We start from the raw sequence: 13091 nt of genomic DNA, 5'->3' as shown, positions 1-13091 counted from the left end.
AATAAAATCAATGAATAACGAAAAATTGGAAAGCTTCTCCTCAGCGGGCAGACCCCCCTCTGGGTCTGGGAGTTGCCCAGACCAAGCACATGAAGTCAGATCCACAACGGGCCAGCAGCCTCCTCTGGGTCGGGTTGCAGTCCAAGATGCTATCCCTCCTGACTCTAAATCACATCTGATAGAATTAAACAAAATGAATCAGGAGGCGAGGCGGGGGAAGGGGAATAGGGGAGAAAAAAAAAATATATATATATATAACATTTTAAAAATGCTTAAAATCAAAAAGGGGGCTTTCCTTTCACTGCCGTCCTACCTGCCTCTTGCTGGGGCTCCCGGTCGGGGAACTGGAGTCTGGTGGGGGGACAACCTGCTCGCTTCCCTGACGCCCCGGTCTGACCTCACCCCTCATTGCAATATATAATATGCAATTACCAATTCTAATTCTAATAATTATTCTAGGCATTATCATGATATATTGTTTCATAGTGTATTGTTATATTAAGTTATGAAATCTCATGGGATGTTAAACTAGTATTATTATATTGTTATATATTATAGTATGGTGATATCATTTTGTTATATGTTATAATATAATAAAAATGATTATGTTATATTAGGATATTACTATATTATTATGCTATATTTATATTATATCGTGCTACACCACTCTATATGATAATTATTTATTTGTTTACCTATTTATTCTCAAATTAATATTCTTAATTTATGTATCTACTTTCATCATATTATTTACACACACACACACACACACACACACACACACACACACACACCTAGACACATTTCATTGTAACTGATGTCGTCTTTTTTTACGCTGTTTGTACTGTATGTTAATAAATAAGAAAAAATTAATAAATAAAATAAATAAATAGATGTACAGATAAAAGCAAAGACCTTCAGGTATCGGACTTCCTGTCCATGTCCGTCTCAAGGAGCTGTACCGGTCTTGCTGTGCTGTGATTTGTTTCATTGTGAGCTAGTACTTTCTAAATAAAGCAATCCCGTCTTCTCCAAGATCGCATTCGTTACAAAAAAAAAAGAAGCTTGGCTGGCTTATTTTATGGCTGGTTTACCCATGATGCTACTTAATCTCTTCTTACATACATCCTCATGTAAGGTATAACTTCAGTAGCAACATCTGAAATGAGTGATGTTGGAGCTGGAATTAAGACTAGACGAGTATAGTTGAGATGAGATATATAAACATTTACCCCCCATGGATGAGAAATCTCAGCTATGGAGACCAAAAGCATTTTTTTTATTTTAATGCTAAGTAAGAACTCACTTTAGGAGCTGCCCATAGTGGTCAGTCACTAAACTGAAATACTTCCTGGGTTGAGTCACACTACCAAACTGGATGTAGCCGCTTGTTTCTGCACCAGGATCCGTCACTTAAACGTTCTTGTGATATGCTGCCACCGTGTGGTCAGACATAGGATTCCTACATACAGTAGCTTTAATTATTTTTGCACCATTTTTCTGCAAATGACCCTCATTGGCCATTTAGCACATAGATTTATTTAAAGTTTAAATGACTTCAGATGAAATGTTTGCAAACATCTACAAGGTACAGCAGTATTGTCTTCATACTTTTCTTTTTACAGGTTCAAACTATTATTATTCACCGTCTGTTTCATGTGAATGGTATTTTTAAGTTGTCTAATTCTGTAATAAGGTTATTTTGCTACCTAATATTTGTAGCCGAGTCAGATTTGTGCTCGTCTTGTAATATAACTTTACTCGTATGTTTAAAAACAAACGATGCTCTCCTCGCAGGCTTCGATCTCCTGGATTTCGCCGACCAGAGTGCCCTTCTGTCCGTCTCGTCTCTGGAGGTCATGTTCCTGCTCTCGGCTCAGCAGTTCTCCCACAACCCCGCCGGTCCCAGTGCAGGTGAGTGAAGCCCGGCGGGACGATCAGTACTGGAGTTGAGGGGGGATGGCATCCCCCCTGAAATAAAAACGGTCAAAATCATCCCCCCAGTCAAACTGCCATCCCCCCTTTCCATCCCTTATGTCATTTCATCAATGAATGTGGTTTTACTGCTATTTCAACATTTAGAGTCATCACCAGAAAAATAACTTATTTGACAATTTTCACCTGTTTCAAGTAAACTTTCACTTGAAATAAGTAGGAAAATCTGCCAGTGGGACAAGATTTATCTTCTTATTACAAGCAAAAAAATAAAAAAAAAACAGGTGAAAATTGTAGTTTTTCCAATGTTGAGTCTTAAGTGTAATGAGATTTTTTACTAAAATGAGACATTTTAACTAGAAATAAGACAAATATTCTTGTTAAGATTGTGAGTTTTTGCAGTGATCCATTTTACTTGTCCTGTGAAGGACAGAGTCATATTGATAAGTTCAGAAAACTGTTTTTTATTGTTGTTTTGATGTATTTGATGTAAGCCCAGTGGATATTTAAAGCTTACAGAAGGCTGCATTTAACTGCTGCTATGTCATTCCTGCAGTATGTGTTTTGGTCACTGCTATTATTTGTAATATATTATATTATTTGTAACCAGCACAAATTATCTGTCCCCATATGATAAAAATCCACCATCCCCCCTGATTTTTTTTTACAACTCGAGTACTGGGGACGATGCAGGGTCAGGACACGCGCTCAAACACAAGTCTGACACTCTCACATTTTCATCCCCAGCCCTGCAACTTTTCAGCACGTCGACGCACAACTGGCTCCGATGTGCAGAGTCCAGGGATCACGTCCTGAGCAGGACGCTGATCAGCTCAGGTCAGCTCTTTAATCTTAAGGTGGTTTAAAAAATGATGCTCAAAGATGTAAATTACCTTTTTTGGTATGAGCAGGAGGCAGCGAGGAACTCCTCAGACCCGTGCTCAACTTCCTGCACAGTATGGCGGCGCTGCAGGTGACGGAGGCCGAGTACGCCCTGCTCACTGCCACGACGCTGCTCTGCTCAGGTCAGAAACCTTCTTTAGATAACCTGCTATTGCTGAAGTGGATAAAATGTGCACTTTTTGTAGAGATGAGCCAGAGACGATTCTACATTTGTTTTGTCTTTGCCCATCGTCAACTGTATTTTGGAGGGACATGGAAAAATGTATCTGAGATAAAACTGGACAGTCCATCACAATCACACCCAGATATTATCTTGAAATTTGAATTTGATGACAAACCAATATGCTTTATAACAAATCTTATGCTTCTGATGGGACCATTTCATATTCATAAGATGAAGTTCTCCAAGTCCCTTCCAAACTTTGATATATTTACAGTGAACACTGCTGTACTTTAATAGCTTACTTTCAGTAACTCCAGAATAAGGAGATATTTTGTGCCTTATTTTATTTTAATTTTAATGTTTTCTTATGTTTTTATATTTGTATTGTAAATATCTTCACTAAGAAAGATTTTATTTCACATTCAAAATGAATGTCTGTATGTACAGAAGAGTATTGGGGCCATGCAGGAGAAAAAATATATTTGAGAGGGGAAGATTTTTTTTTATCGTGCACTTCGAGAAAAAAGTTGAAATGTTGAGAAAATAGTCGATATGTCGAGATAAATGTTGAAATAAAATTTCAAGAATAAAGTCCAAATTTCACCTTTTTTCTCAACATTTCAACTCTATTCTAGAAAATTGTACTTCAACATTAATCTTGACATTGTGACTTTTTTCTCAAAGTGCATAATGAAAAAAAATCTTTCTCTAAAATATTTTTTTTTCTCCTGCCTGGCCCTAATATACGGAAGAGTATTAGGGCCAGGCAGGAGATAGGAGAAATAAAAATATTTTAGAGGAGGAAGATTTTTTTTTCATTATGCACCTTGAGAAAAAAGTCGAAATATTGAGATTAATGTCGAAGTACAATTTTGAGAAAAAAGTCAAAATGTATTTCAACTTTATTCTCTATATTCCAACTTTACTTTACTTATACACGAAATTTCGACTTCATTTTTGAAATTGTATTTCGACATTTTGACTTTTTTCTCGACATTTCGACTTTTTTCTCGACATTTCGACTTTTCTCCTGCATGGCCCTAATACTCTTCCGTACTGTATGCCTTTAGTATTTCAATGTTTGGAAAAAAAACTCTGCGTGTGGTTGTGCCCCCCCCCCTGCAGACCGCGCGTCCCTGCAGGCGGCCGGCTGCGTGGAGCGGATGCAGGAACTGATCCTGGACCTGCTGTCCCGGACGTGTGGGGCCCACGGCGGAGCTGCACGAGGGGGCCCGCAGCGCTTCGGCCGGCTGCTGGGCCGTCTGACGGAGCTGCGGACGCTCCACCACAACTACCTCCTCCTGACCAGGCAGCAGCCGGGACACTGACGGAGACCCGCCGCAGGGAGGCAGGACGTCCTCCACTTTCAGGACCAAACGGCATCTTTTCATTGGACCTTTTTGAACAAAACAAACTTAAAAACCCTTTTTTTTGTCAGTCCTGCATTTACTACAGAATTCCAGCTTTTGGACGGTTCAGCAAAGTATTTTTAAAAGCATTTTTATACTTTTGTATACAGCTAAGATACACACTTGTAGTACTTTTTTTCCACTTTATTGAAAAATGATAAAATAAAGCAACAACCGTTGACAAAGTGTCAGCTAGTCGTTCACAGGAAAGCAATCACGCCGGCCGACTCCCGCACGGTTTCCTCGCTGGTTTCTGAATGTGTAAATATAACCTTAAATTTGGATTTAAGGAAGAAAACAACCCAGAAAAAAAACAGGTAAGTACCCAAAGATGTTTTCTGCTTTGTTGGTTTTTAATAGAGCATTTTTCCCAAAATGAGAAAAACAAAACAAAACTGGTTGGAGACAAAGTTTGATGAGCACGTAACGTGGAACAGCGGTACAAGCTGATGGCCGTGTACTTTTTCCATTTGATAAAATAGGGCTCTGGATAATAAATAAATCATCTTGCCGTTCAACAACAAAAGCGTGTTGGTCTCGAGTAAAATCAATATACAGCAAAGGTAAAATCACCTGTTAAAAACTTTACTTTGTTTTGCTAAAACATTCCATTTGCTTTAAATAAGATTCATTGATTTAACCAATATAGCTTTATTTCTATAGTTCTGTCTTCCATAAATAAATTATTTCTCTCTGTATCAAAAAAGAGATTTCAAATATAAAGAACATCGGCTCGTCGTGTCGTTTGCCAGAAAAGTTCACATAATTCACGCAGAGCACGATGAAATGACGTTGAAGACGAGCCGCGTGCGCAGGAATCGTTTCATCTTCGTCTCGCTTGATTGAAATACGCTTTTTTAAAACTGCAAAGTTAAATTAAAAGGAGTTTGATAATACACATACATATGTACATAAAGTTATTTGTTAAAATATACAAGTCTTTTGGAAGAAAAAACAAAGCTGTTGTATAAAAATGGCAGTGATCCATTCGTCAGTCCTCCGTAGTTCGTAGAAACGTTAATCTCTTTTCCGACAGCTTGATCCCTTGGCAGTAGGATTATACAAAATAACGGGAATTCTTTTACACTTATTTCAGACAGACGGGTTCATGACATCCGTACACCTCGACGTGATCCCTGAACGGAGGGTTGACGCTCAGCGACTGCAGCAACGCGGGGCTTAAAGTTACTTCATTTCCGTCTTCGGTGGCGGCGCCGCGGCGTCACCCCCTAGTGGTTTGGTTAGGAACTGCGGTCCAGGACTCGGCGCTTGGAGCGACCTCTCCTGACCCCAGTGAGACCCCGTCTGTGTGAGGGCAGGAGAAGGAGGGCGAGCGCTACATGTAGTTGGAGGCCACGAAGCAGCGGCTCTGGCTGACTCTGCTCTGGTGGATCATGGCGCGGTCGTACGCCACCTGCACAGACTTGCGGATGCTGGACTTGCGGGCCTCCATGATGCGCAGCTTGTCCGCCGTGTCGTCGGCGCCCAGAGGCGTGACCTTGTCGCGCGGAAGCCACTGCCTGCAGCAACAAAGGCACAGATTTAGTTTAGTTTTAGTCTTTCACAGCATCTAAAACAGGAGCACATTACTGCAAACATGTTTTAGTCCTAAATATGTGTTTTTGATGTCATACAAAAACGTAACCGTCTCAGACTAAACACGGTGTCAAACACTTAACGCATTTCTGGAGAATCATGTTCTAATGTATAGAGTTTAATATTTAAAGGGGACCTTTATGACTATTATATCAGCACATGCCTCATTATCATAGCTCCGCCCACTCAGAATCCAGCATAGATAATGAGGTTAGAGAATGGGAAGATAAAGACATGGTTTAGAGGCTGAATTTCTAATTTATTTAGCAAAAACAATCAAAAGCTTGTTTTTAAAGACATTCAAGGCCTGTTTAAAATAGGTATTAGATGCCATAATAGGTCCCCTTTAAGCACTCTAGCATCACTTCTGACCACAGGGAGGGCAGCACATCACTAGTTCAGCCCTGGCGTACAACAAAGTGCATCTCTAGTGGGATAAAATGGTATTACAAGACCATCCGACCCCCACATTAGTACAGTATTATCAGAGGCTCTTTTGTCAACACAGCAAATCTGTTTGCCCCCATGTGGTCAGAGGTGGTATTGCCTTATATAATCTCTACATCTCCATGTTTGTTTACTGGAGGAAGCTGCAGGAGATCAAAGCATCTGATGGCTAACAGTCTTCAAACTCCCCCGTCAACATATCTGCATTGTTTGGATTTATTTCTTTCATTTATACTTTCATCAATCATCAGCACATAAGTCATTTTCATTTTATTTAGTCAGCTAAAGCAAAGCATATAACATAAAACATATTTTTATGTTTTCTACACATGGCTATGTCTTTGTAAACATGGCGACACCTGAAGGTCTTGTTCAGCTCTGTTACAACCAAAAACGTAATAACGGCCAATAACGTAATAACTGCCAATAATGTAATAATTTTGGCCATTTCAAATGTAATAAAGCCAATAGTGTAATAATGTGCCAATAATGTAATAAAGTTTTTGAGTCAATAATGTAATAACTTTTTGCCGATAATGTAATAATTTTGTAATAATTTTTTAATACCAGGCCAATAACGTAATAACCAGCCAATAATGTAATGCCTTATTACATTATCGGCAAAAAGTTATTACGTTATTGGCTCAAGAGTTTTATTACATTATTGGCACATTATTACACTATTGGCCTTATTACATTTGAAATGGCCAAAATTATTACGTTATTGGCAGTTATTACGTTATTGGCCATTATTACGTTTTTGGTTGTAACAAGCTCACTAAACAGCGAAGAATCCGGGTCATGACGGGTCAAGCTCCAAACAGCACGGTGAGACGTTTGCTGTTCACTGGACCTTTGACAAGTTTACGCTTTTCAGATTTTGTGATTTCAAACGTTGCCACCGTCAGACTAGAAAACAAAAACTTGTCAAACTTGTGGTTTCCTGCTTGCTCAATCCAGGACTGACTGAACCCTCATTTACCCATAAAGGTGAAATTCATCCCAAAAGAAGCACAAACCAGTAGAAAACTTCAGTGAACTTCAGCAACTTTGCAGCAGGTTGGAAAGTTTACGTCACGCTGTTCTTTGTAGTTTTACTGCTGAAAAACTAGTGAATTCTAGTTTCAAGAACTGTATTTACTAATTCTGAATCTGAGACAGAGAGTATTGAATCTCAAAGATGAAATTCGGAGAATAACCACATATTTAAGAATGTGCTACATGTATTTACAAACTAAAAAACACTTTCCTCACACATTTAAAACCTTTCATGGCCTTAAAAGTCTTACACTGTATACAGGAATGAGTGACCCCTTTAGTCCTGCATGTTTGACTCAGATCGTTGTAACGACTGGAGGAGGCGTGAAGCAACTCATAATGTAATAACTTAAATGTAATAAAAGTTCATAATGTAATAAAATCTGAGCGAATAACGTAATAATGGCTTTGTGCATAATGTAATAATGTTATAACTTATTACATTATGAGCCTTACTGGCGCCGCTCATAATGTAATATTGGGTCATAATGTAATAATGGCTCATATTGTGAGAAAGGTGTTGCATTATCATCATTTTTACCTCTGCCATTCCTGCAGGGGGGGAAGGAAATGCATACAGGACTGTCTAAGAAAATTAGAATATTGTGATAAAGTTCTTTATTTTCTGTTATGCAATAAATCAACTGAAATATTGCAAGCCTTTTATTATTTTAATATTGCTGATTAAGACTTACAGTTTTAGATTAAGATTCCCAGAATATTCAAATTTTTTGAGATAGGATATTTGAGTTTTCTTAAGCTGTAAGCCATGATCAGCAATATTAAAATAATAAAAGGCTTGCAATATTTCAGTTGATTGGTAATGAATCCAGAATGTATGACATTTTTGCAATTGCATTACAGAAAATCACAATATTCAAATTTACAGCCCTGTAATTTCTGTGACACGTGGTGGCGCATTGGCCAACTAAGATGCCATATAACCCCGGCCCCAATACACGGCGGGCCACATTAACAGGAAGAAAAGACTTATTGTTTAACGCATCCTCCCCTATAGGTCAAGTCCATGGTATAAAGGTCACAATATAGCACACACTGACAACAAAAATGGACTTATGGGCAGAAGTCTGTGTTTGTGTTTGACTATGATTTGTACACAGGTGGAGCTACAGTAACCAACTCAAAAGCTGGCAGGACAAGAGGGTGGATTAGGGAAGAAGGAGGGGGGCTGTAGTTCATGTAATTTAAAAGAGCATTTTCTTTGTTTACTATGGCTACAATAAATGCAGGACACAATAACTTCTACAATAAAAACACATTTAAGATTGGTCTTTTCAAATAAGTAAGTGGACACTATTTCCTTCCATATAACCTGACGAGGTCCTTCTAGTCAAAATGTTGCTGTTTTTTATTGTTGGTCTTACTGCCGATTTAAAGCTATGGTCTACGTCTACGATATATATATATATTTTTTTAAAGGCATCTCATAATGTAATAACTTAAATGTAATAAAAGTTCATAATGTAATAAACGGCTCATAATGTAATCAAATCTGAGAGCATAACGTAATAATGGCTTTGTGCATAATGTAATAATGTAATAACTTATTACATTATGAGCCTTACTGGCGCCGCTCATAATGTAATAATAGCTCATAATGTAATAATGGCTCATATTGTGAGAAAGGTGTTGCATTATCATCATTTTTACCTCTGCCATTGCTGCAGGGGGGGGGGGGGGGGGGAAATGCATACAGGACTGTCTCAGAAAATTGGAATATTGTGATAAAGTTCTTTATTTTCTGTAATGCAATTAAAAAAACAAAACATGTCATACATTCTGGATTCATTACAAATCAACTGAAATATTGCAAGCCTTTTATTATTTTAATATTGCTGATTATGGCTTACATTTTAAGATTAAGATTCCCAGAATATTCTAATTTTTTGAGATAGGATATTTGAGTTTTCTTAAGCTGTAAGCCATGATCAGCAATATTAAAATAATAAAAGGCTTGCAATATTTCAGTTGATTTGTAATGAATCCAGAATGTATGACATTTTTGTTTTTGCAAGTGCATTACAGAAAATCACAATATTCAAATTTTCTGAGACAGTCCTGTATGCAGGATTCTGAGTGGGCGGGGAGGCTATGATAATGTTATGATAATGAGGCTCTGTGCTGATTGGCTGCCTGAATGACGCATAGAAAAATGCGGAAACTAAATTTCGATACAAGGCAAGTAAAAACTATGCTTTTTCCATTGATGTGAACGAGAGAGACGGTTGTTTAGTCCAACCGGATATACCGGATGTAGCAACAGAGGATGTTCTTTCTGATTGGTCAGTCACCAATCAGAAGGCTGACAAAGGGTCAATTCTCAGTATCTGAAGCCTTGAGTTTACGCGGCATGGTACCTTACTCATGCTCGCCCGCTACAGCTCAGATGCTCATGATCTGGTGAGCGATTGATTTCAGGGACGTTCCCGACTGCAGTGTTACTGAAACGCCGTGAAGACGTCTGTCCTGAGCGTAGCATCTAAACGCGCCTGAAACTCACCACGTGCGCTTGTTGTCAAAGAAGAGCACCAGGTAGAGTCTCTCGTTGGTGTCCTCCTGCCTCTGCTCCCCCAGATGGAGCACATCTTTGGGTGGAACGGGAATGGGGACCCCGTTGTGCAGCAGGCCCTCCTCGGGTATATCCGGGTCGATGATCTGAAACAAACGCTTGTTATTAGATGATCAAAGACAGGCAGCTGTTATTAGCTGGTAGATTCAGCTCACGGGTGATTACCAGAGCTGGGTACGAGGGGTAGCCCCGACATTTGGCCCACACCAGGTCCAGAGGCTCCAGCTCCGTCTCATCCTCCGGTGTTTGGCTGCCGTTACCTTCACGACAACAAATCAATTCATGAACACCAGGAACATTAACAGACGGTTCTGCTGGAATGAGACGTAAAATAAGAAGAAACGGTACCAGTGTAGTCCGAATCTCCGTTGATGATCTCAAACAGAGGAACTTTAGAAAGAGCTGGTTTTCCGAGCCTCCGTTTGGGTGGACAGTTGCTGTAAGAGACATCGAATTGTAAATGTTTTTCTCTATTATTGTAACTTTTTTTTTTTTTTTTAAATATCTTTTTATTGAAGGCAAGGTATAAGAGAACAGCTATATATAAAGAACATATTTTTGCCTTTTTTTTTTTTTTTTTTACAGAACATACATACAAACATACAAATATAACCCCCCACCCTACAACATCCAGTGCATCCCAGTCTAAGAAAACAAAATAAGTAAAGAAATGAATGGATAAAAGTTATGATATTGGTACTTAAAGATATCTTGCAACAGGTATGAATAATAAAACAAAGAGAAAAATGAAAAGAAAGTGGAGGTAGCTAATTTAAAATAAAAACTTAAGAATAAGTAAACATGGATTCATGTATTTTCAGGGAGGGTTTTAAGTTTGTTAATGAAATATATTACTGGGTTCCAGGTGGAATAGAAAAGGTCTTTTGACCCTCTAAGGGCCCGATTTACTAAGATCCTAAATAAAGAGTACTAAATTGTGTGTGCACTGAAAAAGTTTGCGCGTGCTGTTTGCGTGTGATCAACTAAGATTGCGTGCGCAATTGATAACAGGTGCAAACAGCAGTATTTAAATGAGCTGTTGCGTGTCTTAAGGTTTGCGAGCGCAGATCTGCGCCATGGAGAGTCTGGATGGAAAGCACAGTCACAAGTGCAAAATGAAATTTGACGAGTTGGAGTTAGAGATATTAGTGGAAGAGGCAAATAAACACATTCATGAACTACAGCAAAGAAATTTAAACATTACCAAAAGAAACGCAATATCGGAGAAAATCTGCGATAGAATAAATGCAATTGGTAACACAAAAAACGGAAAAACGTCTGGTTTTTCATATTTCAATTTTAGGCACAGATCAAAAATACGAAATAGAAAAACGGGCCACAGGACTGAATTTGATTTTAATATTGAATTGGTCGGGTTTGCGTGACCCGGCGGTGCTCGGCATGATCTGAGGAGAAAAAGACAATCAGACGCAGAGCTGGAGAGCGCTTTGATTCATCTATTTATGAGTTAAGTTTTTATTCAGATGTCCACAGTATATTGCAAATATTATATATTATATAGCAAACACTGACAGTAAATGTGTGACAGACGGGACCATCATATGGCCGAGAAGAGAAGAGAAGTGTTCAGAACAGCACAGAGCGCACACTAAAGGCTGATTTATGGTTCCGCGTCACACCAACGCAGCAGCAGATTAGCACCTTCCTTTCGAACGTATTAAATACAGACGCAATCACAATACGCGCAATTACTTTCAGGCTTGGTAAATCTCATTGCGCGTGGTAAATGGAGCAATTTGCATCTTCCCCTCCCAGTATTTAGGATTTCTGGCGGGTACGCCCCATATTGATTATTCATCAGGGCAAAAGTACTAACTGAATTGCGTGTGTTATTTAGCGCATTTCAGAGACGCAGTCGTCTTTGCACGCTGTTAGTAGATCAGCGGGCACTTTGGTTTGCGGGTGCTGTCAAGTTTGCACAGGTTTTTACGCAGGCAAACCTTTAGTAAATCAGGCCCTATGTGTGTACTTGATCTTTTCAAGACTTAGATGAAGCCTAACGTCACTCATCCATTATTGTAACTTCTTGAAGAACCTTTTACCTTCATTCTTTTAACATGTTCCTATATGCTTTACATTAGAAGTGACTTGACCTTCCTGTTACTCACACTGACGTGAGTGGTCGTGTTACTCTCACTGAGACTCTGTGTTCGGCAATCAGCTGCTTCATCAAATTAGCTGCTGCTAAATGTGGAGCACATCCATATTAAGATCTTTGGGGTCTTGAACCGGTACAAGGCCTCTGTTTGTGCCCGAAGCAGCGAGAGGCAGCGAGAAGCATAAAGAGTCTCACACATGCTGACATCTCAAAGGTTACTACCCTTCCTGCAACGTGCTTTTCTGAAAAAACAAACTTCTAAAAGGGTTTAAAAAAAGCCAAACTAGGACTGAATCTGGTTTGTGAGAGTTGTAACCGGCCCGCATTCCCCTGGAGTATGATGGGATGTTGGTCGGGTCCTACATGCGAAGCTGAGCTGAGTGGGGGTGTGAGAACATGAGGATGGAAAACGCCGGACGTGTCTTACACTTCCTTTTGGAGAACTGGACACGGGCTGGACTCGGAGTCGGAGCCGCCGTCTTTGCATCTGTCGAAGCCGTTTGTCAGTCCTGCAAGGGAAAAGGAGAAATCACCAAACAGCTTCCGCTGAAATATGAGACTGGAAGAAGAAGAAAAAACCAAGAGACACGTATCTAAGCATGTGCTTTCCTCGGCCTCCCTGTAGTACAGATCTGACATTTTATTGATAAGTATTACAGCCTCCCTCTGAGAACCACGAAAACTCAGTTCTGATATTTTCTAGGGGTGTCAAATTAGCGCTTTAATTGTGAGTAATTACAGGCATGGGTTTCGCTTAATCTATTTTTGAATCTCTAACTTTACTTTTTCTGTTTGTAAGCAACGATGTTACCACAGCAACGCTCTTCCCCAAAATAAACTCGAGGAGAGAATCTCGCTCATGCGCACTTCTGTGACCGAGAGGCTGGAGAA

At 39.4% G+C, this 13091-nt stretch overlaps 2 protein-coding genes across 3 annotated transcripts in view; one reads left to right on the top strand and one right to left on the bottom strand.

Moving 5' to 3' along the window:
• The window catches only part of nr1h5 (nuclear receptor subfamily 1, group H, member 5), a 20845-nt gene extending 15922 nt beyond the window's left edge, over positions 1-4923 (top strand). The window contains exons 7-10 of one of the 2 annotated variants that reach the window (XM_061736622.1): positions 1798-1914; positions 2683-2772; positions 2847-2960; positions 4127-4923. In XM_061736622.1, the coding sequence (XP_061592606.1) occupies positions 1798-1914; positions 2683-2772; positions 2847-2960; positions 4127-4329 (524 nt within the window). In that variant the 3' untranslated portion in view covers positions 4330-4923. The remainder of the gene's footprint in view (positions 1-1797; positions 1915-2682; positions 2773-2846; positions 2961-4126) is intronic. The other variant, XM_061736620.1, reaches the window with a different exon arrangement.
• The window catches only part of brpf3b (bromodomain and PHD finger containing, 3b), a 22068-nt gene continuing 13440 nt past the window's right edge, over positions 4464-13091 (bottom strand). Inside the window, exons 9-13 of the mRNA XM_061736619.1 lie at positions 12628-12709; positions 10430-10518; positions 10247-10341; positions 10013-10167; positions 4464-5930 (exon numbers count right to left, since the gene is read on the bottom strand). Coding sequence (XP_061592603.1) covers positions 5747-5930; positions 10013-10167; positions 10247-10341; positions 10430-10518; positions 12628-12709 — 605 coding nt within the window. The 3' untranslated portion in view covers positions 4464-5746. The remainder of the gene's footprint in view (positions 5931-10012; positions 10168-10246; positions 10342-10429; positions 10519-12627; positions 12710-13091) is intronic.

The sequence above is a fragment of the Cololabis saira genome, chromosome 12 (genome assembly GCF_033807715.1).
Source record: "Cololabis saira isolate AMF1-May2022 chromosome 12, fColSai1.1, whole genome shotgun sequence".
NCBI classification, from domain to species: domain Eukaryota; kingdom Metazoa; phylum Chordata; class Actinopteri; order Beloniformes; family Belonidae; genus Cololabis; species Cololabis saira.
The sequence above is the reverse complement of the archived record's forward strand: the minus strand, read 5'-3'. Positions and strand labels throughout refer to the sequence as shown.